The sequence below is a fragment of the Notechis scutatus genome, chromosome 6, assembly GCF_049901735.1.
Source record: "Notechis scutatus isolate UNSWTSFEM ecotype Mainland chromosome 6, rNotScu1.2, whole genome shotgun sequence".
Taxonomy (NCBI): Eukaryota; Metazoa; Chordata; class Lepidosauria; order Squamata; family Elapidae; genus Notechis; species Notechis scutatus.
The window spans coordinates 82,130,481-82,157,674 of NC_142014.1; the positions used below are offsets into that span (position 1 = coordinate 82,130,481).

Consider the following 27,194-nt stretch of genomic DNA (forward strand, 5'->3'; position numbering starts at 1 on the left):
GATAAGGCCATGTGAAGCACAGTAATAATTGCATCCTCGGTTGATCTATTTTCTTTGTAAGCAAACTGAAGCCCATCAAAGGAATCGGGAAGGCAGGAGATAATATAATTTCGAACTAGCTGCTCAAAGCACTTCATTAAGATGGAAGTTAGTGCCACCGCCTATAGTCGCTCGGACCATTTGTGGGCAACTTTTTAGGCAGTGGAACGATGGTGGAAACCTTGAGACAAACAGGAACCACACATTGTGTCAAGGATCGATTAAAAATTTCGGTCCATACCCCAGCTAACTGATCAGCACAGTCTTTTACCACCCGACCAGGAATTGAGTCGGGCCCAGCTGACTTTCTGGAATTAACCGCCTTCATTTTCTGCCTCACATCCTGCTCATTCACAATGAAGGGGAGGCTCTGCTGAGTAGATGATGGCAAAGGGACAGTTTCAGTTTGATGGATCTCAAATCGAGCAAAAAGTTGTTCAGCTCCTCAACCACCGCCGCACTACCATCCGAAGAGACCTTTTTTGCTTTATAGTTCGTTAGTTGTTGAACCCCTGCCAAACCTGCCTCATGTTATTACTGAGAAAGCAATCTTCAATTCTCCTCTTATATTCGGCCTTAGCTTGCTTGTATCGGCGGATCATGCGAGCGGATCCCAGTAAGGTGGCCTTCTGCAGCTGACCAAGGGTGATCTTGTCAGCGCCAATTGTTTTTAAGTGCTTGCCTAGGTCTTAGGCACAGCACCCAGTGTGCCCAGTACCACTGGAACCACCTGCACTGGTCTATGCCAGAGTCTCTGCAGTTCGATTCTCAAGTCCTGATATCTGGTGACTTTTTCAAGTTGTTTCTTGTCGATTCTGCTGTCACCAGGTATGGCCATGTCGACGATCCACACTTTTTTCTTCTCCACAATCGTGATATCCGGGGTGTTGTGCTCCAAAACTTTGTCAGTCTGTATTATTATTATTATTATTATTATTATTATTATTATTATTATTATTATTATTATTATTATTATTATTATTATTAAATCTTTGGTGAGATTCACAGCCTTTGGGGCTGGTTAGTAGCTCAACAGCTCAAGTCCTAACCAAGGATCTAGGAACGGGTTCAGGTAGCATCGGAGGATATCAGCTGTTCTAAGTAGGGTGGGTTTTTTTGTAGAATCAGGGTATTCAAGTCTGATAAATTCAGAATTTCCAAATAGCGAGGTATCCCTTTAGATATGGCTCCAAGGGCACCAATTACAATTGGTACAATAACACACGATTTCTTTTTCCAAAGTCGCTCAACTTCAATTTGTAACTCCCGATATTTTGTCATTTTTTTTTCTTGCTGCATGTCTACAATTCATGCATCCCCAGATATTGCAATGTCAATGAACCAAACCCTTTTTCTTCTCAACTATTGTTATGTCAGGCGTGTTGTGGGCCAAGTGCCTGTCCGTCTAAATTCTGAAGTCCCACAAGATCTTGACTTTTTCATTCTCCAGAACCTGCTCAACCTGATGTTCCCAGTAGTTGTTACTAGACTCAAATTCAAACTTTTGGCACAGTTTCCAGTGAATGGTTATGGCATTCTAGGTAGTCAGTTTGTGAAATTTGGCTGCATCCACTGATTAAATGGTCAACTGTTTCATCTTTCTCCTTACAGAGGCGGCATTTGCTGTTGGTGGTGACATGCTGAATCTTTGCCCTCATGCAATTTGTGGCTAAGGCTGATGATGATGATGATGTTATTTAAAAGGGGAAAGTTAATTTTAACCCCCTGAGGGTTGCCTTAGGATTGCCAATTGGCTTCCTACCAGGAGGTCTCTGTCATTCTGTTCTACCTCGCGGGGTGAGTGGGGCAGCCCCCAGCCCTGGGTTAGAGGAGAGGAGATGCTGTGACTTTAAATACAGATTGACGGAGTTGGAAGGGACCTTATAGGTCATCTAGTCCAACCCTCCGCCAAAGCGGGAGACCCTACACCATTTCTGACAAATGAGAGTCCAATCTCTTCTTGAAAGCTTCTAGTGATGATGCTCCCACATCTTCTGAATAACAGAATAATAACAGAATAGGGACCTTGTAGGTCATCTAGTCCAACCCCCCCATACCCAAGCAAGAGACCCTACACCATTTCCGACCGATGGCTGTCCAGTCTCTACTTGAAAGTAATGAAACTCCCACAACTTCCAAAGGCAACTTCTGTTCCATGAGTTGATTGTTCTCCCTGTCAGAAAGTTTCTCCTTATTTCCAGGTTGAATCTCTCCTTGTTAAGTTTCCATCCACTGTTCCTTGTCTGGCCTTCAGGTGCCTTGGAAAGTAGCTTGACCCCCTTCCTCCTCCCTGTGGCAGCCCCTCAAATGCCAGGGAGCCCACCCTGCCTTGCCCTTTGCCTCCAGGCCTTTAAAAAGCAATAAAGGGCAGTGAACCAGTGAGGCCACTGACCTTAATTTTCCCATGTCCTGAAGTGACCCCTGTTTGTGTAGCTTCCAAGCCTTCAATGATCAGCCAGGTTCTGAGATACTCACACCTTAGTTTACATTTTAGTTTGTTTTTTAAATATGTTCTTGTTTTAAGATGTTTTAAAAAAAATTTTTATGATACAGATAGTCCTCAACTTACAACAATTCATTTAGTGACTGTTCAAAGTTTCAACAGCACTGAAAAAAGTGACTTATGACTGTTTTTTTTCACACTTTTTGTAGAAACTCCTTGGTCATGTGATCAAAATCCAGATCCTTGATCACTGACTCGTATTTATGACGGTCCGCCGTGTCCCAGGGTCACGTGATTTCCTCTTTTGCACCTGTGATGACCCAAAGGGGCGTGGCACGAAGGCAACCCAGTCAGATAATCAGTGGGAGTCCTTTTATTAGCTCCAACTTTGCCCCCAATGTCCTGGTTACCTTCTGGGCTGGAGAAAAACTCTCCCAGGAACAGCCTTTGGCTGCAGAGAATCAAGTCCACAACGTGGTCAACAAACAACTGTAACTATAAGTCCAATCAAGGCAAAAGGAGGTAATTAGTCCAACAGGGCAAGGGAAGGAATTCCAGATGTGAAGGCATGGCAATAACTCAACACGGTTGGGAAGACGCCAGGAACGCAGATAAGCAAAGATAAACTCACGTTTGTTTCCAGCAGACGCCACTCTCAACTTGCATTTCTTTTAAACTCTCTTCCCAGCTGCAGCTAATGAAGGGAATCAGGGCCCTTTCTTCCCCCGTAAGCCATGCAACCCACGTTGCTCCCTTCTCCGTTCCTCCCTGCGTGCCCTAGGATGAAGAGGGGGTGGGCCTGGGTCTTCCTCTGAACCCCCTCTCCCTTGTTCTACCTCTCTCCTGTTCTGCCCAGACGGACTTTGCCCTTCCCCAGTTTGCTCCACAGACAACGGAGCCACACTTCCATTCCCTGTCGGCTGTTCATCTTCCTCCTTGGAGTCAGACTCCGACAAGGGCAGGGCAGCAGCCTTCAGACAATCCTAGCCAATGGGGAAGCCACAATTTAATTGTGTCACAACTGCAGTGATTCGTTTAACAACGGTGGCAGGAAAGGTCATAAAACAGGGCATAAAACTCCCTTAACAAATGCCTCACTTAACCACAGAAATGCTGGGCTCCATTATGGATGTTTGTCGAGGATTGCCTGTAATAATATTTAGTTTATTCCAGGAAAGTTAAAAGGCGAAACACTAAAACATTTTTTTTTTAAAGAAAAAAAATCCTCATAATAAATAAGACATTAAAAAGTGTCTTGGAAAAAAAACCACATATTTCATTTTTAATTTTTAATTGCAATGTATGTGTCAGGATTCCGGCAGTGACCCCCCCATTTAAATCATGAGCCTCGAGCCAAACTTCCAGAACTTCAAAAGGATTTATTGGGAGTTAACATGTCCGGCACTGCCTGGGTGACTCTGAAGCACATCATTCTTTGTCATCCTTGACCCTGGTTTTCCCCCACCCCCTGGGTGTATCTCAATTCATATTCTCCAATGGGACACCTCCATAGCCCAGAGTCATCAATCAAGCTCTCCAGTTAGAATTTTGCGCGGCAGAAACTTCAGTCACCTAGTTACTATCTTTGAAAACATTTATGGAATGCACTTTTGGTTTCCAAGCTGCCGCACTGCTCTTTCAAACCCCTTTCCTCCCTTCCCTTTCCGTTGGCCACTCTAAAAAGCCCCTAGAAATATTTGGTGAGTTGACAGTATGTTCTGAATTGGAAACTCCCTCCCTGGGATTGTTCATTGAGCAATGAGCGATTAGAGAAATTGAACAAACAAATAAATCACCCCCCCCCACCAAAAGCATTCAGTGTTAACAGGCAACAGGTTCCCCTAACTGGCCCAGACCAAGAAACCTGGATTGTTTGTGGTTTGGCATAGCAAATTGGGACAAAGATTGTCCTGTGGCCTCAGACAAAATCACCAACCAACAAAAAGGCTTTTTTTGCAGCCTCTAAATGAGTCTTTCCCAAGATTATTAGATGCCCCCCGCCCAACCATGGACTGGTGGCTGGTGAGGATGAGGACATTGGCAGAGATGGAGAAATGGACTCGCTGTATGGATGACTGAACGAATGAATTCTTTAATGGCCAAGTGTGATTGGACACTCGAGGAATTTGTCTTGGTGCAAATGCTCCCAGTGCACATAAGAAGAAAAGATACATTCGTCAAGAGTCAAGAATCATCAGGTACAACACTTAATAATAGTCATAGGATACAGTTAGAATAAAAGGATATAGGAATAGAATTTAAATAGAATGGGATGGGATGGGATGGGATGGAACGGGATAGAGAATAGAATAGAATAGAAATTAGAATAGAATAGAATAGAATAGAATAGAATAGAATAGAATAGAATAGAATAGAATAGAATAGAATAGAATAGAATAGAATAGAATTCTTTAATGGCCAAGTGTGATTGGACACTCGAGGAATTTGTCTTGGTGCAAATGCTCCCAGTGCACATAAAAAGAAAAGATACATTTGTCAAGAGTCAAGAATAATCAGGTACAACACTTAATAATAGACATAGGGTACAAATAAGCAATCAAATCATACGAGGAAACAGTCAATATAAATCGTAAGGATACAAGTGACAAAGTTACCGGCATGCAGTCCAGAGGTGGTATTCAGCAGGTCCTGGCCAGTTCTGGAGAACTGGTGTGGAAATTTTGAGTAGTTCAGAGAACCGGAAAATGCCACTTCTGACTGGAGATTTTATAGTATCCTTCCCCTGTCACGCCCACCAAGCCACGCCCACAGAACTGCTAGTAAAAATTTTTGAATCCCACCACTGATAAAGTCACAACTGGGAGGGGATGGGCGATAAGGAGTGATGAGAAGATTAATAGTAATAGTAGTGCAGACTTTGTAATAGCTGGACAGTGTTGAGGGGATTATTTGTTTAGCAGAGTGATGGCATTGGGGAAAAAACTCCCCTTGTGTCTAGTTGTTCTGGTGTGTGGTGCTCTATAGTGTCGTTTTGAGGGAAGGAGTTGAAACAGTTCGTGTCCAGGATGTGAGGGATCTGTAGATATTTTCACAGGATACAGATCCTCCATGGAAGGCAGGTTGGTAGCCATGGTTTTTTCTGCACTCCTAATTACTCTCTGCAGTCTGTGTCTGTCCTGTTGGGTTGCAGAACCAAACCAGACAGTTATAGGGGTGCAGATGACAGACTCAAATCATTCCTCTGTAGAACTGGATCAGCAGCTTACTAGAAAAAGGAGAAGAATTCATGCATTGGTGACTGGAAGCCCTGGTGGAATTTTTTTTCTTCCTTTCTCGAAACAACAACAAAAAAATGAACTTGTGGTTTTATAGATGTGAGGATTAAAAAGGGTAGATTACAAGAAGAAGAAGAAGAAGAAGAAGAAGAAGAAGAAGAAGAAGAAGAAGAAGAAGAAGAAGAAGAAGAAGAAGAAGAAGAAGAAGAAGAAGAAGAAGAAGAAGAAGAAGAAGAAGAAGAAGAAGAAGAAGAAGAAGAAGAAGAAGAAGAAGAAGAAGAAGAAGAAGAAGGAGGAAGTGTTGTAACCTTAGAGAGTGTCAGCCTTCAAGATTTTCTCCCTTTGCTTTGCATCTTTCGGCTGTCATAAGTAACGGGGGGAGGAAGGGGGAAAATTATGGGAAGTGAGCTGGAGGTGTTACAAATCATAACTGTATAAACTGGGGGCGGGGGGAGTACATTCTTGCTTAGGTTTCTATTCCTTGCTTAGCTTTCTCTTCTATGCTATGCGCAGCTGCAAACCTTTATCAAACTATGCCATGTAGCGTTGTAATTGCAGGAATTTCTTATCTTGAATGGCAAACCTCAGATAAAGAACGTTTCCAAGCAAATACAACTCAGGCAAACAAAGTCACTAATGTAAAGGAGGATTAGAGAGAGGAAGTAAACATATGTTGGACTTTGACTAGAGATAATTAATTGCGTTAGTTACTATGCTGAACAGTAACGAAAGTTAAGCAGAAACCAGAGTTAACCAATGTTGGAGGATTACTAAAAATGTGTATAAATGCAAGACTAGACTCCAATAAAGTTCATCATGATTCAATTGATCATGATCAAACACCTCGACTGCCTCATCATTACAACTATGCCAAGGTCAACGGACAGAAGCCTCATCACCACCTGGAGATGCCCACATGATGATATTCACAACTTTTAATTGGAAGAACCATTTGAACTATTGGGGGTGGGAACGTTGCCATTACTTTGTATATGTGATTTACGTGCCCATTTCCTCAGATTCAGAATTCTTTTGTTGCTACCACTTGATTTCCAGTAAAAGATAACTTTTCTCTGATTAATGGAGTCTAAGTATTTCTTTCTTGGATTTCGAATGGAGCACCAGCTGACAGAGAGGGTAAACTATACATGTACTTGTAGCTGTTATTAAGGAGACCAGAATCACTTCTTCATAACCCATTCCTTCCTTCCTTCCTTCCTTCCTTCCTTCCTTCCTTCCTTCCTTCCTTCCTTCCTTCCTTCCTTCCTTCCTTCCTTCCTTCCTTCCTTCCCTCTGCCTCTCACTTTCCCTTCACCCCCTTCTTTCCTCCCTCCCTCCCTTTCTCCTTCCATCCTTCCTTCCTTCAACCTCCTCTCCTCTCCTTTTGTTCCCTTCCCTTCCGCTCCCTTCCCCTTTTCCTTTCTTTCCTTTCCCCTTTCCTCTTCCTTTCTCCCTCCCCCTTTCTTTTTCTTCTCTCTCTCTCTCTCTCTTTTCCTTTTTCTTTCTCATCACTGATTTCTTTCCTTCACTATTTCAAAATTGGTGCTTTTCTTTCTTCTTATCCTTTCCTACCACCACACCCTCCATCCAACACATTTCTCTCTGCAGGAGGGAACCCAAGGTCAAGGAACGTTTCCTTTAGGTCCAACTCGGGTCTTGGCCCTCCCAGATTCCTGTCCGTGGAGGATCTGAGTCTGGGTCCTGCTGAGCTTCAGGGCCCAGGGAAGGTGTGCCAGGAACTGCTGCCTCCTCTCCCCTGGACTCACCTAACTGAGGTGGGCAAATGGGCGTTTATTAGACTTGCATGCTGCCCGTCTCACCGAGAAGTGACAAATATCGTGCTGGCAGGGAAGCAGGTATTGGGGTCTCAAAAGAAGCATTTGTCAACGGAAAAATACTCGATTTGGTCTTTTTATTGGCCAGCAGAAAGGGAGTGGGGGAAAGCAGTGCATTCCTTAAATGCTTCAGATAATTGCTTTGGCAACCGAAGCTTCTGGTGCAGAAAATTATTACTGGAGAGCCTGATTGATGGGTCTTGGCTATGGATGTGTCCCATTGGAGAATATACATCCAGGGCGTGGGGGGAAGACCAGGGTCAAGAGGGAAATGAAGGATGTGCCTTAGAGTCGGCTGCAACCAGGAAACACCAACATGTCAACTCCTAATAAATCGATTTTTTTTTACTCTGAGAAATGTGGCTAGAGACTTATGATTTGAATGGGGGTGCATGTCAGAGCCCTGACAGCATTTCTGTGTTGTGGCCTGCCAGTGGCCAGCAGAGCTGGCAGAAGATTTGGACAGTGAGGAAGTTGGGGAGAAGCATGGGCCAGTCCTGGAGTCTGGGGGAGGCTCGGATGAGGGCTCTGTGTCGGAGGCAGAGATGGGGCCAGGGCCGTCTGACAGTTATCAGCTGCCTTCAGAGACGGAGATCAGTGGGGCAGAAGAATAGCTGGAGCCTGTTCCCAGTGTGCGCATGTGCAGAGCTGCCAGGAGAAGGGAACAGCTAAGGAACAAGGGTCAACTCAGGAGTAAAGACACAGGTGGACAGTGAATGGCCCCTCCCATAGGGAATAAAAGGGGAAAGGGGAGTGGAGGTTGCAGGAGACAATTAGTTCGTTTAATGAGGGTGAAGATTTGGTCGTGACTCCTTGCCAAGTAGTTTCGGGTACAGCGTGGCATTTGGAAGCTATCGGCCTGCCAACTATCGCCCAGTCTGATAAAAAGTCTGTCGTTGTGCAATCTCTTGAAAGACTGTTGGCCGGGACTTTCCTGGAGAGGACTTCCCTTGAACCTAAATAAAAGGGGTTTTATCGGGAGGAGGAGTCGGCTTCATGCTGTCGGGGAAGCCTAGGTCAGAACATTCTGGCAAACCCAACTGGGGTTTGGGGCTCAGAGGGGCTCAGTCTGCCTGATGGGCAGAAGGACGGGCCTTGAGCAACAAGCGGGAAGAGCTGCAACTGAGACGACAGTCGGATAAAAGAATCCCGAGCCTGGGCTAGAACCATAATCCGAAAAAGCACCTCAGACCAGACCTGCCGACTTCCCAGGAAGATAAAAGGGCCGAGGACGGAAGCGCATCCCCTGGCATTGCCAGTTTCAAGTATTATAACTTTATACGGCGATACGAAAGTAGTGCAGGGAATTCTTGACCTACAACTGTTCATTTAGGGACCCTTTGAAGTTACGACGGCATTGTCAAAAGAGACTTAACGACCGTTTTTTTCAACCAAACGTGGCAGCATCTCCGTGGTCACGTGATCAAAATCCAGACGTTTGGCAACGGACTCATATTTAGGACGGGGTTTTTTCACGTGATCCCCTTTTGCGACCTTCCGACAAGCCAAAGCCAATGGGGAAGTCAGATTTGCTTACTGACCTGTGACCAACCTAACAACGGCGGGCAATTCCCTTAACAGCCGTGGCAAAGGGAGGTCGTAAAATGAGGCAAAGCTCGCTTCGTAACTGCCTCGCCGAGCAACATAAATGTTGGGCTCGATGGCAGTCACCAATTGAGGATTATCTGGATTATAACCTTAAACTAAAAGTAGGGTGAACCCAGTGGCGGGATTCAATTTTCTTTTACTACCGGTTCTGTGGTCGTGATGTGGTGGGTGTGGCTTGGTGGGTGTGGCAGGGGAAGGATATACTGCAAAACCCCATTCCCTCCCCACCCCACTAACCTGCTTTTCAGCAGATAACAGATAATCAGAGTTGAAAGGGACCTTGTAGGTCATCTAGTCCAACCCCCACCCACCCAAGCAGGAGACCCTACACCATTTCTGACAAATGCAGTCCAATTTCTTCTTGAAAGTCTCAAGTGATGGCGCTCCCACAACTTCCAAGGGCAACTTCTGTTCCATGGGTTGATTGTTCTCCCTGTCAGAATGTTTCTCCTTATTTCCAGGTTGAATCTCTCCTTGTTCAGTTTCCATCCTTTGTTCCTTGTCTGGCCTTCAGGTGCCTTGGAAAATAGCCTGACCCCTTCCTCCTCTCTGGGGCAGCCCCTCAACTATTGGAAGATGCTCTCCTGTCTCCCCTGGTCCTTCTCTTTACTAGATTAGCCAGGCCCAGTTCCTGCAACCGGTCATCGTATGTTTCAGTCTCCAGTCCCCTCATCATCCTGGTTGCTCTTCTCTGCACGTTTTCTAGAGTCCCAACATATTTTTTGTAGTGTGGTGACCAAAACTGAATGCAGTACTCTAGGTGTGCCCTTACTAAGGCTTTATAGAGTGGTATTAGTACCTTCCTTGATCTTGTGTCCCTCTGTTAATGCAAATTAGGATTGCATTAGCTTTTTTGGCTACGGCTGCACACTGCTGGCTCCTATTTAGCTGGTTGTCCACTAAGACTCCAAGATCCCTCTCCCAGTTCCTGCTTTTGAGCCTGGTTTCACCCAGTCTGTATGTGGACTTTTGGTTTTCCTTGCCTAAGTGTAGGACTTTACTTTTCTCTACGTTGAATTTCATTTTGTTAGATACAGCCCAGTGCTCTAGTCTGTCAAGATCCCTCTGGATCTTCAGCTTATTTTCTTGGGTGTTGGCTATTCCTGCCAGCTTAGCATCACCTGCAAATTTGGTAAGTTCCCTTTCTATTCCTAGCTCCATTCTCCTGTGCAGGGCAACCAAAGAAGACCTAGCAGATCAATTGGGACTCAATGGGAGGAAGAGAATAGATGGGATTGGCGGGGCCAGTCAGAGGCGGAAATGGCCGGTTCTCTGAACGACTCAAAATTTCCGCTACCGGTTCTCCAGAACCGGTCAGAACTGGCTGAATACCCACCTCTGGGTGAGCCTGTATGACTTTCCTTTCCTAACCTGGCCTACTCTGAAGGGCTGACAGTCTGCGCTGTGGCAGAAGTTGAGCACAATTTTAGCAGGAGAAACGGTGCAACGTGGGGCCATTTTGCGAACCAACAACAAAACATATCTCCAAAAGTGAAGATGCCCAACTGGATGTTTGTTCTATTTATTTATTTAATTGATTGATTGATTGACTGGTCACCTATCTTGCCATGGGGCCGTTCCAGGCAGCTTACCACGATGGAAAGAAAGACAGGAGAAGCGTATAATGCAGGACAGAAGTCAAAAAATAGAGCCACAAAATAAGCCATGGAAAAGAACATGACGATCAATAATAATACATTGATATGACAATCAGGAAAAGATGGACAGGTGGAGAGCAGAGAATGGCGGCAGGGGGAGAATTGGGGGGAGAGAGGGGGACTCTGCCATCAATTCAGAAGCCCCCCCCTCTCACGTATGGAACTGCCCCATTGGCACCTCGGGCCAACTGGCAGAGTCAGGTCTTCAGGCTCCAATGGAAGGAGGGAGGGAGGGGGCAGATATTATCCGAGATCAGGGCGTCTCCAAACTTCACCACTTTAAGACTTGTGGACTTCAACTCCCAGAATCCCCCAGCCAGGCAAATCTCCAAACTTGGCAACTATGATTTGTGAACTTCAACTCCCAGAATTCCTCAGTCAGTGGGGGGTCTCCACATTTGGCCACTTTAAGACTTGCGGACTTCCATAATTCCCCATAATTCCTCTCTGAGCTTGGTGGCTTTCTTGTAGACGTTTCATGACCCAACTAGGTTGCACCATCAGTGCTTAGAAGACTTCTAGTCCGATTCTTCTAGCCCTGATGAAGTTGCCTGGTTGGGTCATGAAACGCCTGCAAGAAAGCAACGGATGAGAAAGCACCAAGGGCCCCACAGTCCTCCTCCTCCTCCTTCTCCACTCCCTTCTAGCACTGGGGGTGTTACCTAGTTGGGTCATGAAACGTCTGCAAACAAGCAAACAAGCTCCGAGAGCAACAAGGACCCCACAGTTCAGCCCTGAGCCACAAATATTCTCTTCCCTTGGCATGCCAGACATGGTCCCATCACCCTTCAATTTGCACCCAAACCTCTCACTTGGCTGGAAGTAAATGAAAGGGAAGTTTAGGAAATCTGTCCATTGCAGTGCAAGGCTCCATCTGGACATTCTCCAAACACTTTGACCTGGGGACTTCAAATCCCAGAATTCCTCAGCCAGGGCCTCTAAACATGGCCACTTTAAAGACTTGTGGACTTCAACTCCCAGAATTCCCCATCCAGGTCCCAAACATGACCATTTTAAGATTAGTGGACTTCAAATCCCATCATTCCTCAGCCAGGGCCTCCAAACATGGCCAACTTTTAAGATTAGTGGACTTCAACTCCCAGAATTCCCCATCCAGGGCCTCCAAACATGGCCACTTTTAAGACTGGTGGACTTCAATTCCCAGAATTCCTCAGCCAGCTGACTGGGGAATTCTGGGAATTGAAGTCCACCAGTCTTAAAGTGGCCAGCTCTGGAGGCCCCTTTTGTGGACCGACCCTTGGCTCGTGGCTTGCGGGGTGCTTCCGGCCGCTGGGGCTAAAATGGCCCCCACTGGGGGTGCGTTTGTGTTACTACAACCAAAGGGTAAACGCACAACCGCTTCTTGCTGTTCTAGAAGAACCGCAGAGAACGCAGCCTGCAGCTGCTGCAACCCAGATGCGATGGTGCCGTTGCCACGCAGTGGTGCAATTTGGGCCAGTGGACGCCGGCCACTAAATCCGCTCCTTCGATCGCTGCATGGGGGCCACAATCCATCAAACGGGTGCAAAACCCATCCAGGTGCTGCCATTGAAACCCCGGCCAGTGTTGATGTCGGTAAGGCGGCCGCCCTCTTGACTTTTTAGACCTTATTTGGGCAGGGGGATACTGGGTGGGTGGATCTTTCGGACGCTGGTTCGTGCCACGGATTCCCCCGCAAAATGGTGGCTTTGCAAAGGGCCAAAATGTCCACCTGGCCCAGCAATCTGGCCAAATGGCCGGAGCCCTGGGACATCCCTGGATGCTGCAGCCTCCTCTGCCCCCCACCCCACCTTCCTGGGGGATCTGGGGGGTACCTGAGTGGCCCCCTCCTTCCAGCCCAGGACCCTCCCAAGCCTCTCCTGTGCCTGCCCAGCAATACCCCCCTTCCCTGCCTCCCCCCAGGGAACAGCCCCCCAAAGCATTGACCGAAGACCCAAACTTGGCAAAGAACGGCTTCTTGTCCAGCCCTCCCAGCCGTGGCCTAATCCGCCACGTCCACGATGAGAGGAGCCGCGTATTCCGAGTGGCGGATCCCAAAAGTCAAGCCACGGAGCGGATTGTGCTGTGGGATTTGGGGAGAGTAAAGAGAAAGGAAGAGAAGGAAAGGGAGAAGAGATTAAACAGGTAACCAGAGTTGGAAGGGTCCTTGTAGGTCATCTAGTCCAACCACCCCCTGCCCTCAAATATTGGAAGTCAGCTGTCTCCCCTGGTCCTTTTGTTCTTTAAAGTCAGATTAAAGTCAGATTAGTAGAGCTGGAAGGGACCTTGTAGGTCATCTAGTCCAACCCACCACCCAAGCAGGAGACCCTACACCATTTCTGACAGATGGGAGTCCAGTCTCTTCTGGAAAGTCTCAAGTGAAGGCGGCGTTATTCCTGGGGGGGCGTGGGGAGGGGGGCGAAGAGAAGGGGAGGGGGCTAGGAAGCTGCCCCTCCCCCCACCCACAATCCTTGCAGAAGAGGTTGGCTTGAAGTTGGCCAAATTGGGTGGGTCGGGGGAGGGGGTGAACCACCAGGAGTTACGACCACCAGGGCTCCAGGGTGGTCATAACTCGAGGACTCCCTGCATTGTAAGGAAGGAGATGTCCAATCAAGCAGGTGGCTGACCCGCTTTGCGACCGTCGTGATTTGCCACCATGAGGGGAAGATGCCATGGTGGCCGTAACCCGAGGACTCCCTGCATTGGCAGAGGGGAAGGAAGGAGAGAATGGAAATGAAAAGCAGGTGGGCTGACCTGCTTTTCGACCATCATGAGTTGCGCCCAAGAGGGGAGAGAACTCCATTGTGGCCGTAACTCGAGGACTCCCCTGTATTGGCCCAGGGGGAGGAAAAAGGCGAGGAAAATTAACCAGGCGGCTGACCCGCTTTGCGACCATCGTTAAGGGAGAGGCAGGCCCCAGGATGGCCGTAACTCGAGGACTTTTGGCAGAGGCCGAGGAAGCCAACGGTCGAAAGGGAGTCAGGGGTCAGGCAGCAGCCCCTCCCCTCCCTCTGCGTCCCACGACCCCCTTGGAGCCCCGCAGGAGCCCCTCCCCCCCCATGCCGGCCCTCACCTTCTCCGGACTGTAGGCCCCGGGCCCTGGGATGATGGTGGTGTCCCCCGGGAGCATGTTCCGTGCGATGATGCTGTAATGCGGGGGCCGGTTCTTGTAGACGCTGGGGTCCACCACGCGGTAATTGCAAGGCCCCGGAGTCTGTGTGGGGGGGTAGAGGTTGAGCATCACAAACCATCATGGCCCCCTCCCCACAAGGGCCCCAACCCACCCGGCCCACCCGAATGTGGCAGCCTGTACAGTAATGGGGGGGGGGGCGGGGGGGGGGTCCCTAGCGTTGCCCATGAACTGCTGGGGCTTCCAGTTTCTTTCTGGAGGCCACTCAACCGATCGGGGTAGAGCTGGGAGGGACCCTGGAGGTCTTCTAGTCCAGCCCCCTGCTCAAGCAAGAGACCTTAGATTAGAATAGAAATAGGAATAGGAATAGGAATAGGAATAGAATAGAATAGAATAGAATAGAATAGAATAGAATAGAATAGAATAGAATAGAATAGAATAGAATAGAATAGAATAGAATAGAATAGAAATAGAGTAGAGTAGAGTAGAGTAGAGTAGAGTAGAGTAGAGTAGAGTAGAATAGAATAGAATAGAATAGAATAGAATAGAATAGAATAGAATAGAATAGAATAGAATAGAATAGAATAGAGGAACAGGAAGAGAGGAGAGGAGAAAGAAGAGAAAGACGACAAAGAGGAAAGAAGAGAAGAGAGAAAATGTGGAATAAGCAAGTGAAGAGAAGAGACGAGAAGAGAAGAGGAAGAGAAGAGAAGGAGGGAGAGATGGAAGGAAGAAGAGAAGAGAAAAGAAGGGAGAGATGGAAGGAGGAAGAAGGGAAGGAGAGAACAGAAGAGATGAAAATGAGGGAGGGATGGAAGGAAGAAGAGAAGAGAAGGAGGGAGAGATGGAAGGAAGATTAATGGAAGGAGATAGAAGAGAAGAGATGAGAAGGAGGGAGAGGTGGAAGAAAGAAGAATGGAAGGAGAGAGAAGAGGAAGAGAATGAGGGAGAGATGGAAGGAAGAAGAGAAGAGAAAAGAAGGAGGGTGAGATGAAAGGAAGAAGAATGGAAGGAGAGAAGAGAAGAGGAGGGAGGGAGAAATGGAAGGAAGATGGGAAGAGAAGGAGGGAGAGATCGAAGGAGAGAAGAGAAGAGAAGGAGGGACGGAGAGATGGAAGGAAGAAGAAGAGAGAAGGAGGGAGAGATGGAAGGAAGAAGAATGGAAGGAGAGAAAAGAAGAGAAGAGAAGGAGAGAAGAGAAGGAGGGAGAGATGGAAGGAAGAAGAGAAGAGAAGGAGGGGAGATGGAAGGAAGAAGAATGGAAGGAGAGAAAAGAAGAGAAGAGAAGGAGAGAGGGAGAGATGGAAGGAAGAAGAGAAGGAGGGAGAGATGGAAGGAAGAAGAATGGAGGGAGAGAAGAGAAGAGATGAGAAGGAGGGAGAAATGGAAGGAAGAAGAATGGAAGAAGAGAGGAGAGGAGAGGAAGAGAAGAGAAGGAGGGAGAGATGGAAGGAAGAAGAATGGAAGGAGAGAGAAGAGGAAAGAAGAGAAGAGAGAAGAAGACGTGGAATAAGCAAGTGAAAAGAAGAGACAAGAAGAGGGAGAGAAGGAGGGGAGATGGAAGGAAGAAGAATGGAAGGAGAGAGAAGAGAAGAGGAAGAGAAGAAAAGAGACGGAGGGAGAGATGGAAGGAAGAAGAATGGAAGGAGAGAGAAGAGAAGATGAAAGAGAAGGAGGGAGAGATGGAAGGAAGAAGAGAAGAGAAGGAGGGAGAGATGGAAGGAAGATGAATGGAAGGAGAGAGAAGAAAAGAGGAGGAGAGGGGAGGGGAAGAGGAAGAGGGAGGTTGGGGTCCTCCTACCCGGCTGAGGTCCTCGTAGAAGCTGCCGATGGCATTGCGTCCAAACATGGAGTAATTGGGGGCTGAGCTCTTGCCGATCACCTTGGGGCCCATCATTGGAGGGAGGCCGTAGGCGGCGGGCCCTGCAGGAAGGGGGGGGCAAGGAAGGGGGAGAGTCAGGGGGTCAGAGAGGATTTGCCTAGAGGGAGAAAACAACCCAAACCAGCCCAACCCCAAAGCAAGGCAACACAACGTAGCCAAGCCACACGCAGCTCACCGGGCGTCTGCTCGTTCTGGAAGTCCTTCGTCCGTGAAGCCATGGAGTAATTCGGAGCACTCGGATAAGCCAACTTCCCGGCTTTCTCCGGAGAGTAGCGCCCTGCGGACAGAAGGGAAAGTGGGATATTCCCTCTGGTCCCAGGCGTGGGATCAGGCTAGGGCCATGATGGCAAACCTATGGCATGCGAGCCACAGGCAAACGTACCTCACTGCCCATGTGCACACCTCACAGATGATTTTTGGCTGGTTGGAGGGCCTTTCTCGGCCTCCCAAAGGCTTGAGGAAGGCTTCTGCAGGCTTCTACAAGCTTTGCAGGCCAAAAATTAGGCCCGCTCGTCACTTCCTGTTTTTCTGAAAATACCGGAAGGGACGAAACGGGCCTAGTTTTCGGCCTGCAAAGCCTGCAGAAGCCTGCAGAAGCCTTCCTTAAGCCTTTGGGTGGCCGAAAAAGGCCTCACACCGGCCAAAAATCAGCTGTGAGGTGCAGTGCAGGTTAGGGGGCAGCGGGGGTGGGTGGGTGGGTGGGGATTACGCATGTATGTGTAGGGGGTGTGGGGGGGCACGCATTCCCTTCTGGGTGCTGGCCAGCAAGTGCGAGTGCGTAAGCGTGCATACAATTTTTGGCACAGGTTAGCCACCACTGGCCGAGGGGAACCTCGGGGAAAGGGGAAAACCCACAGCCCCTCCCCTCAAATTTAACAGAATGCAGGTGGTCCTCGAGTTACGACCCCGACCGGGCCCCACGTTGACGCCGCTGAGGGAAACCTTTAGTTAGTGTGTCCCATTCAATGGCTTTTCTTGCCAGGTTTGTTAAGTGAATCGCCGTGGGAACCCCGTCGCTAAGTGAATCCGGGTTCCCCGTGGACTGGGCTCATCGGAAGATCACGTGACCAACACCCCACCCTCCAGGGACACGGCCACTGTCGTTAAATGTGAAGCAGACCAACATCCGAATGTAAATCAGGTGCCCCTGGGGGAAATGCTACAACAGTCCTAAGTGTGAAACACGGCCGTAACTTTTCTTTCCCAGCAGCATCCTAGCTTCGGACAGTCGGCAAGCAAAGTGGGGTAAGGCGGCCTGGGGGGTTTTGGTACACCCCCCGAGGCCGACACTGACCTGGCCCCGGTGTCCGAAAGGTGGCCCCGTCCTTGGGGCGCCCGTAGATGGAGAAGGCCGGGATGCCCCCCTTGCCCCTCATGGTCATGTTGGTGGGCACCATGTAGCCTGGTCCGGGAGAACAGCTCTCCAGCATCTGGAAACGCCGGCTGCCCATGCTGTAGGCCGGGGCCCGGGAGCGCGAGGGGTCGTGCTGCTGGTATCCTGGACGGAGAAAGAGGAGGAGGAGGAGAGGAAGAGTGAGTGGGGCCTGGGGCGGAGAGGAGGAGGAGGAGGAGGAGGAGGAGGAGGAGGAGGAGGAGGAGGAGGAGGAGGAGGAGGAGGAGGAGGAGGAGGAGGAAAGAAGAGGAGGAGGAAGAGAAGGAAGAAGAGGAAGAAGGAGGAGGAGAGGAAGGAGGAGGAGGAAGGAGGAGAGGAAGGAGGAGGAGGAGAGGAAGGAGGAGGAGGAGAAGGAGAAAGGTGGCTGTGGGGTCCTTGATGCTCTCTAAGGTTGCTTGTTTTATTGCAGATGTTTCATGACCCAAACTAGGTAACATCATCAGTGGTACAAGGGAGGAGGGTATGTGTAGAGGAGGAGGAGGAGGAGGAGGAGGAGGAGGAGGAGGAGGAGGAGGAGGAGGAGGAGGAGGAGAGGAGGAGGAGGAGAAAGGTGGCTGTGGGGTCCTTGGTGCTCTCTAAGGTTGCTTGTTTTATTGCAGATGTTTCATGACCCAAACTAGGTAACATCATCAGTGGTACAAGGGAGGAGGGTATGTGTAGAGGAGGAGGAGGAGGAGGAGGAGGAGGAGGAGGAGGAGGAGGGGAGGAGGAGGAGGAGGAGGAGGAGGAGAAAGGTGGCTGTGGGGTCCTTGGTGCTCTCTAAGGTTGCTTGTTTTATTGCAGATGTTTCATGACCCAAACTAGGTAACATCATCAGTGGTACAAGGGAGGAGGGTATGTGTAGAGGAGGAGGAGGAGGAGGAGGAGGAGGAGGAGGAGGAGGAGGAGGAGGAGGAGGAGGAGGAGGGGGTGAGGATGGTGGCTCGGGGTCCTGGGTGCTCTCTGAGCTGGGTGGTTTCCTTGCAGACCTTTCATGACCCAACTAGGGAACGTCATCAGTGCACCCTCCTGAGAAGAAGAGACAAGCTGTTTTAGGAATCAGGGATTTTCTTTGGGTTGCAAATGCTTGGAAAAAAATTGCGTCCAGGTACAATCTGGGTTAGTTTCTTTTAATCAGGCATTTCTTTTGTGCCACTGAGTATCAGAATGTTCCCTGAGAGGAAGGTGGATGGATTAAAAAATATATATATATACTCCTATCAAAAGCTTAGAGAGGGTCAGATTCATCCATTCAGAATACAGAATAACAGCAAGGGAAGGAGTCCTGGAAATCCCCTATCCAATCCCCTTTTCATTCGTTCGTTTGTTTGTTCATTCATTCAGCCATTCAGCCTTTCTTTCTTTCTTCCTTCTCTTTCTTTCTTTCACACACTCTCCCTCCCTCCCTCCCTCTCTTTTCCTTCCTTCTTTCTTTCTTTCTTTCTTTCTTTCTTTCTTTCTTTCTTTCTTTCTTTCTTTCTTTCTTTCTTTCTTTTTCTTTCTCTCTCTCTCTTTTCTCTCTTTCTCCCTCCCTCCCTCCCTCTCTTTTCCTTCCTTCCTTCCTTCCTTCCTTCCTTCCTTCCTTCCTTCCTTCCTCCTTCCTTTCTTTCTGTACCTTCCTTCCTTTCCTTACTTCCATCTATTTCTTCCTTCCTTCCACCCATTTTCTTTCTTTCTTTCTTTCTTTCTTTCTTTCTTTCTTTCTTTCTTTCTTTCTTTCTTTCTTTCTTTCTTTCCTTCCTTCCTTCCTTCCTTCCTTCCTTCCTTCTTTCTTTCTTTCTTTCTTTCTTTCTTTCTTTCTTTCTTTCTTTCTTTCTTTCTTTCTTTCTTTCTTTCTTTCTTTCTTTTCTTCTTCTTTCTTTTCTCTCTTTCTTTCTCTCTTTTCTCTCTTTCTCCCTCCCTCCCTTCCTTCTATCCCCCCTCTCTCTCCCCCTTTCTTTCGCACCCGACCTTTAGGATGTTTAGAAAGAAGGCTGCCCAGGAGGGAGATGCTCACCCACATTACTCGGCAGTCCATACTTGGGGCCGGGGCTGCTATAGAGTGCAGCGATTGGACCTCTCGGCCGGTGGGGCCTCCACGTTCCTACCCAGACGTCTGTGGACATCTCCGCTGGGTGGCGCTAACTCTTCAGTAGATCTGTAGTGGGAGGAAGAAAGGAGGACGCTGAGTGTTGAGTTGACCCACTGAGTATTTGCAGCCTCTCCTGCACACCTGAGTCCGATCCATCATCCCCAACCAGGCCTGACCAGGGAAAGGGCCGCCATTGAGGATTCCCCTTTCCTTTGGCGGGGGGGCAGGAGGGAGGAATCAAATAATTAAGAGAGCCTATTATTTAATTAATTAATCCTTTGACAGGCGGGTTGGGCAACCAGACGGTGAAGTCTAGAAAGGGTTGGTCCAGACCAACCTGTCTCAACTTTGGCCCCTTTCAAATGTCTGGACTTCAACTCCCAGAATTCCCCAGCCAGCCTGACATTTTAAGATGGGTGGATTCTGGGAGTTGAAGTCTCCATATCTTAAAGCAAGGGTCTTCAAACGTGACAGCTTTAAGACTTGTGGACTTCAACTCCCAGAATTCCTCCTCCAGTCATGTTAGCTCAGGAATTCTGGGAGTTGAAGTCCACAAGTCTTAAACTGGCCAAGTTTGGAGATCCTTGGCCTAGGGCAGGGTTCCCCAAACGTGGCAACTTTAAGACTTGTGGACTTCAACTCCCAGAATTCCCCAGCCAGCCTGACATTTTAAGATGGGTGGATTCTGGGAGTTGAAGTCTCCATATCTTAAAGCAAGGATCTTCAAACGTGACAGCTTTAAGACTTGTGGACTTCAACTCCCAGAATTCCTCCGCCAGTCATGTTAGCTCAGGAATTCTGGGAGCTGAAGTCCACAAGTCTTAAAACTGTCACGTTTGAAGACCCTTGTCCTAAAGGTTGAGAAACATTGATGCTGAAGTAGAGAAATGTGGTGGTGTCCCCTCTGCTGATGGAGTTACCGCAGTCAGTTGCTCTCTGCCAGACCAGCCTACCTCGCAGGGCTGTTGTTGATGAGCAGCGAGGGATCAACTTAAGGCAGGAGTCTCCAACCTTGGCCACTTTTAAGACTTGTGGACTTCAACTCCCAGAATCCTCCAGGTTGCCTGCTTTAAGATGGGTGGATTCTGGGTGTTGAAGTCTCTATATCTTAAAGCAGGGGTCTTCAAATTTGACAGCTTTAAGACTTGTGGACTTCAACTCCCAGAATTCCTGAGCAGAATTATGGAAGGAGGAATTCTGGGAGTTGAAGTCCACAAGTCTTAAAGCTGTCAGGTTTGAAGACCCCCTGGAATAGATAGATAGAGGGAGAAGGAGAGAAAGATAGAATAGATAAAGAGGTAGGAGAGAGAGAGAGAGAGAGAGAGAATAGATAGGATAGACAGACAGACAGAATAGATCCTGGGTCTTCAAACTTGGCCAGTTTAAGACTGGTGGACTTCAACTCCCAGAATTCCTGAGCTAACATGACTGGAGGAGGAGGAATTCTGGGAGTTGAAGTCCACCAGTCTTAAAGCTGTCGCGTTTGAAGACCCCTGAATGAAGGGATCCTATGATCCCCAACTCAAAGGGACCAGGAAAAGCCATAAATCCGTGCACAGGGCTGGTCCTTTTGGGGGCGGTTAGTACAGAAACACCCCGAAATTTGGCTCCACTCCCCAAGGCGAAGGGCGGAAAGTTAGAACGGACTGGGGGGGAGGGGGGAGTGGAAGGGAGAGAGGGGAGGTCCGGCTTGGAGACCCTCCCCCTCCCCGGGCAGACGCTGCCGGCCAGGCCCCCCCCCTCACCCCCCCACTCGTGTTGTGGCGTGGGGGAACCCCCATCGAGGGGATCCCCCGCGGGGAAGGGGAGGGGGGATCCTGTGTGCAGAGCGGGGAGGGGGCGGGGAGGGCGTCCGCAGCCCAGCCCAGAGGGGCCGGAGGGATCTTAAGCTCGGCTTCGGGAAGTTGCGGGGAACTTCATCCCTGGAGGCTTTCCAGAGGAGGACTACCAGAAATGGTGCAAGGTTTTCTGCTTGGGCGGACGGGGGTTGGACTAGATGACCTCGAAGGTCCCTTCCGGCTCTGTTCACCTGTTATTATTCTGTCACTCAGACGTTGCGGGAGCTTCATCCCTGGAGGCTTTCAAGAGGAGAACTGGACTGCCCTCTATCAGAAATGGTCTCCTGCTTGGACGGACGGGGGAGGGTTGGACTAGATGACCTCCAAGGTCCCTTCCGACTCTGTTCATCTGTAAATTGGGCTCTGGGGAGCCGGAGGAGGTCGCCGTTCTCGGGGGACGGGCTGGGGGTGGGTGGGAGATCCAGCCGCCCCTTCCCCGGCTCGAGGGTCCAACTCTGGCAGGGGGTTCGCAGAGGTCATCAGTTCTGGGGTGCAGGGGAGCCTCTTCTGCCCCCCCCCGCCCGGCTGCTGCTGACCCCCCCCACCACGTCCTTGGATCCGGCCCCGAACCCCGAAAGAGAACCAAGCTTCCCTCGAAATGGGTCGGGGGTCGTGAGAGCGAGGCGGGGGCAGAACCAGATCGGATCCGAGGGGGCAGCAAAGAAAAAAAAGGAGTGGGGATTTCCCTCCCCCAACCGGAGCTCGCCCCCCCGCATCCCTGCGCAGAAGGGGGGGCACCCACCTGGAGGCGGACCGCAGAGAGACCCGGCGCAAGGCGGACCGTAGGGACGCCCGCGGGAGCAGCACAGCACTGAATCGGGCAAGCGGGACAGCCGCCTCCTCCCGCCCCCCTCCCCTCCCCATTGTGTACAGCGTTGCCCGGCAACTGGCAACCCAAGGCTCCTCCCCTCCCCCTGGAAGGAAGCAGGTAGGAAGGGGGGAGGAAGGGATAGATAGAAAAGGAAGGGAAGGAGAGAGAGAGAGAAAGGGAGAAAGAAAGAAAGAAAGAAAGAAAGAAAGAAAGAAAGAAAAAGAGAAAGAAAGAAAGAAAGAAAGAAAAAGAAAGACGAGGGAGGGAGAAAGCAGGTATGAAAGGAGGGAGGAAGGAATAGATAGAAAAGGAAGGAAGGAAGGAAGGAAGGAAGAAGGAAAAGAAGGAAGAAAAAGAAAGAAGATAGGAAGGAAGGAAGCTTGCCTGGACCAGGGGTGCCCCAAGAGTGGTCAGAAGAGTCAAGATGGCATCTATGAGCAGGGACGCCCCCCGAAAAGCTGAGCTGGCCTTCAGGGCGTCTTTCCCAATCCGGCTAGTTGCGATCCTGGCTGGAGGAGCTCAAGTAGGCTGAGCCGGGTTGCACCTGGCCAGGACTCCAATGGGAGACCCCGAATAATTGCAGCGCCCATTGCGGAAGTGGAGCTGAATGCAAAGGGGGCTGGGTGGGTGCCATCAAGTTGCATCGCCTCTTTCGTGCCCCCCATCGGCCTCCCTGGAAAGGCCGCCTGCAGGGAAAAGGGGGCTGGGAAGGAGGAAGGGCCCAAAAGAAACAGGCTGGCTGGGGAATTCTGGGAATCGGAGTCAACCCATCCCTTCCTTCCTTCCTTCCTTCCTTCCTTCCTTCCTTCCTTCCTCTCTTCTTTCTTTTTTTCCTTCCTTCCTTTTCTATCTATCTCTCCCTCCCTTCTCTTTCTTTCTTTCTTTCTTTCTTTCTTTCTTTCTTTCTTTCTTTCTATCTTTCTCTTTTTCTCTATCTCCCTCTCTACCTCCTTCCTTCCTTCCTTCTTTCCTTCCTTCCTCTTCTTCTTTCTTTTTCCTTCCTTCCTTCCTTCCTTCCTTCCTTCCTTCCTTCCTTCCTTCCTTCCTTCCTTCTTCCTTCCTTTTCCTTCCTTCCTTCTTCTATCTCTCCTTCCTTCCTTTTCATCTTCCCTCCTTTTCTTTCTTTCTTTCTTTCTTTCTTTCTTTCTTTCTTTCTTTCTTTCTTTCTTTCTTTCTTTCTTTCTTTCTTTCTTTCTTTTTCTATCTATCCCTCTCTCCCTCCTTCCTTCTTTCCTTCTTCCCTCCCTTCTTTCCTCCCTCCCTCCCTTCTTTCCTCCCTCCCTTCTTCCTCCTCCCTCCCTCCTTTCCTTCCTTCCTCCCTCCCTTTTCCTTCCTTCCTCCCTCCCTTTTTCCTCCCTCTCTCCCTCCCTTCTTCCTTGGTCCCTCCCTCCCTTTTTCCTCCTCCCTCCCTCCCTCCCTCCCTTCCCTGCCACCTTGCAGTCCAATTCTGAAGCGTTTCCACCTGGTTCCCCTTCTCCCTGCTCTCATGGCCTTTGAGCTGGGCACCTGACAGCCAGCTCCCTTTTTTCGAGGAAGTTGATCCTTTCCCAGGGACTCCCCCAGATTACCCGCTGAGCCCCACCCGAGGCTGGACCTGAACCCAGGGCGGGCTCAGGAACCCTGAGAGTTGAAGTCCACAAGTCCTCCAAGGGCCACCGTTCTCCCACTTCGGGCTTAACAAGGAGGCCACGTTTCGTGTCTGAGGATGCCCCTTTTGGAAAGCCAGCCTTGGAAAGTCCGCTTCTGTGCTCCGTGCCAGCCCAACCTAAGCAAACTGCCCCATGCGACTGTGGTTCTGTTTGGGTTCCGGTTTGTGTACCCTTGAGATTCAATCTTTTGCCTCTTAGCTGACGGGAGGGATCCAGAACCGCTTCCTTTGTAAGGACCTTTCGCGAAAGCCGCACAATCACAAAAGGCCAGGATGGGAAAACAGAAAAGACAAACAAACTCAGGCTGGTTGTGAAAGCCCAGAAGGAAAGGAGAGGCTTTTGTTAAAATATTTGGTCACCTCACTTGGCATTCGCTCCAATTAACAACTCCTCTTCCTGGACGCAAATGTTTGAGTTATTATCAAAATCACCATTCATATTACTCCGAAGTGCATCTCAAGAACAAAGATTTCCCGCAAGAAACACCTAGCCAAGATGTTTGTTCAATTACCAGGGTTTAATCCCTAAACATACAACTCGTTAGAGGTGAATAAGCACTCAGGAGCAAACTTGTCAGTAAAAGCAAAGAACCATCCTCAACAAAACATTTACACACATGTATACACATATATTTACACACATGCAGACACACACTCATGCCAAGAAACACAGAAATTCCCATTTGATACAGATAAGAAAGAAGGAAGCCCGAAAATATTGGAATGTGTTTGAAATGAGTAGATTGACACTTGAAATTAGAGAACAAGAGGATAAACAATTTTATAAAATTTGGGACCTTTTCTATCAATGGTTAGATAATAAAATACAATCATGAAATATGTAGATTTTTAGAAAATAATAAATATATAAAGATGTACTTTTTTTAAATTATATCTACAAAATGTTTGTAGGATAGATTTGGGAGGATAATATGAATTGTTATAAAATAAACTAAGTAAATTATGGTTATCTCGTAAGATACGAATGAATAAAACTATAGTCAAATGATTATTAATAATGATACTAGGGTATTCAATTTTTGATTGATAATATGAGCTATTATGCAATGTAACTGTAACTGAAGACTACGAAATGGATGCACAAAAAAATCTGTAAACTAACCGGCACATTGCTTGTATACCTATGGACGAAAGTTTGATGTTTTTATGTTTTGTTTGTTTATGTTTGTTTTTAAAAACCAATAAAATTTACAACAAAGAAAAAAAAGAAAAGAAAGAAAGAAAGAACAAAGCCTAAAAGGGTAGTTTAAGATACAGAATAAGACTGAGGTCCCCAAACTTGGCACCTTGAAGAAGTCCACAAGTCTTAAAGGTGCCAAGTTTGGAGACCTCTGGAATAAGAGAATAATAGAGTGGGAAGGGACCTTTGAGGTCTTCTAGTCCAACACAGTCCTAGGCTGCATTAACAGAGGGATAGAATGAAGATCACCTGGCGTGTTAGTACCACTTTATAAGGCTTTAAGGAAGGCCACACTTGGCATATTAGCATCCAGTTTTGGTTGCCACGATGTAAAAAAAATGTGAGACTCTGGAAAGAGTGCAGAGAAGAGCAACAAAGAGGATTAGGAGGCTAAAACATATGAAGAATGGTTGCAGGAATTGGGTATGTCTCGTTTAATGACAAGAAGGACTTGGGGTGACATGATAGTAGCATTCCAGCATTTGAGGGGCTCCTATGAAGACGGGGGAGGTGGGGGTCAACATATTTTCCAAGGCAGGAGAAGAAGCAATGGATGGAATCAAGGAGAGATTCAAATTAGAACTAAGGAGAAGTTTCTTGACAGTGAGAACAATTAACCATTGGAACTACTTGCCACCAGAAATTGCTCCAACGACAGAGATTTTTAAGAAGAGATTTTGTTTGTCTGAAATGGTATAGATCCTATACTTTTCTAGGCAAATGGTTGTCCAGTTTCTGAAAGTCTCCAAGGGTCCATCATTTCTGAAGGTATCTGCACCATGATCATAGAAACATAGGACAGAAAGGAAGAAACCATTGGAGGTCATCTAGTCCAGTGGTCGCCAACCAGTGGGCTGGGGACCACTGGTGGTCCGTGAGAAAATTTTGGTGGTCCGCAGAGAAATACCCCCCCCCCCCCAAGCAATTAATCCAGGCTGCACGGGAACAGAACGGTGTGCCTCCCACATGGACCATGGGAACACAAGGCTTGCGTCGCATTGCAAACAAGACGAGGCAGTGAGGGGAGGGGGGAAAGGGTGGAAGGAGGGGAACTCGCCCCACTTGCCCCACAAGCCTGTCCTGTCCACCAGGCTGCTTTTTTTCTGCTTCTTTCTTCTTCTGCTTTTGGCTGCACACAAGGAAAGCAGCAGAAGTCTTTCTTCCTCTCCCCCAAACTCCGCAAGAAATGAGTCTTTGGGAGCCTGGGGGAGAGAAAGAAAGACTTCTGCTGCTCCTGCTGCTTTCCTTGCATGAAGCCAAAAGTCTCTCCCTCTCTCTCTCTCTCCCCCTGAGAACGGAGCTGGAGACAGTATCCTGGGATCCCAAATAAAGAATGATTGATCCGTAGGAAAATGGGGTGGGGAATTTCCTTGCAGACTTATTTGGGTCGACCCTTTGCGAGAACCATGGCAATTCAGGTCACCCTCAACTTACGTCCACAGTTGAGCCCAAATTTTCTGTTGGTAAGTGGAATATTTGTGACGCGATGATGTTTTTTTTTTGCCCCCACTTTATGACTTTCCTTGCCACCGTCGCTTAAGTGAATCCCTGCATTTGTTACATTTAGTCACGCAGTCGTTAAGTGAATCTGGCTTCCCTGTTGACTATGCTTGTCGGAAGGTCACAAAAGCAGATCACGTGACTCCGGGGACGCTGCGCAACCATCATAACTACGAGTCGCCAAGCGTCCGAATTTTGATCAGTTGACCACGGGGTCCTCCAATGGGGTCTTAAGTGTGTGAATAACGGTCATGTCGCTCTCTTCAGTAACGCAGTTGCTTGGAATGGTCTCTAAATGAACTGCTGTAAGTCGAGGACTAGCTATTTTGCATTTTAAAATTTCATGATATAATGTCGATGATGTTAAAAATAATAATAGCCAAGCCTAAAATAAAAATATCATACTTCAGGTGGGAGTTGAAATCCACTGTTCGAAAAGCTCTTGCGACCTCTTGGATCATCCTGCAAACTTCTCATGACTTTTAAAAAAATCCATGTTTTCTTTGGCTTTCTTCGGACTATAAATATTAATCTCCAGTATTGTTCTGAGTCCCGTTTCTTGACGTAGGCTCATATGAATCCGTAGAATATTTTTTTCTTTCTATTATTTCCTCCTTTGAGGTTCCCATTCTTCTGGTTTATGATGGCTTTATATAATCTTCAAGTATTCTCTTTCTTTGTTTTTTTTAATCATTAATTTCATTAATGATTAATTAAAAACATTAATTTGTTTATTCTTAAGGATGTGACCACGCTGGATTTTTCTTCTTATCAAAGCCTTGTTGACAGACATTTGCTCTTTTCGAGTGAAATATGATGTTTAAATACTATGTTTCCCTGAAAATAAAACCCTGCCATATGGCAGATGAGATTCTGCCAAAACGTTGCTACAACTTTAAAAGCACAACTACAATGACGTGGGAAAATACCCAAACAGCTGAAA

The 27,194-nt window shown here is 48.2% G+C and overlaps 2 protein-coding genes across 4 annotated transcripts in view; one reads left to right on the forward strand and one right to left on the reverse strand.

Moving 5' to 3' along the window:
• The window catches only part of LOC113427841 (C-type lectin lectoxin-Phi1), a 370,378-nt gene that overhangs the window by 317,504 nt on the left and 25,680 nt on the right, over nt 1-27,194 (forward strand). The gene's annotated exons all lie outside the window — the stretch shown is intronic.
• Nucleotides 12,737-23,762, reverse strand: CIMAP1B (ciliary microtubule associated protein 1B). 2 transcript variants are annotated; one of them, XM_087969143.1, is made up of 7 exons: nt 23,471-23,762; nt 19,179-19,319; nt 17,105-17,308; nt 15,986-16,087; nt 15,730-15,851; nt 13,872-14,012; nt 12,737-12,881 (listed from the first exon to the last, which is right to left on the reverse strand). In XM_087969143.1, the coding sequence occupies exons 2-7, from the start codon at nt 19,285-19,287 to the stop codon at nt 12,801-12,803; spliced, it is 759 nt and encodes a 252-aa protein (XP_087825269.1). In that variant the 5' UTR covers nt 19,288-19,319; nt 23,471-23,762; the 3' UTR covers nt 12,737-12,800. The 2 variants fall into 2 exon arrangements, with proteins under 2 accessions (XP_087825269.1, XP_087825268.1); XM_087969142.1 differs by lacking the exon at nt 23,471-23,762 and adding an exon at nt 21,834-21,947.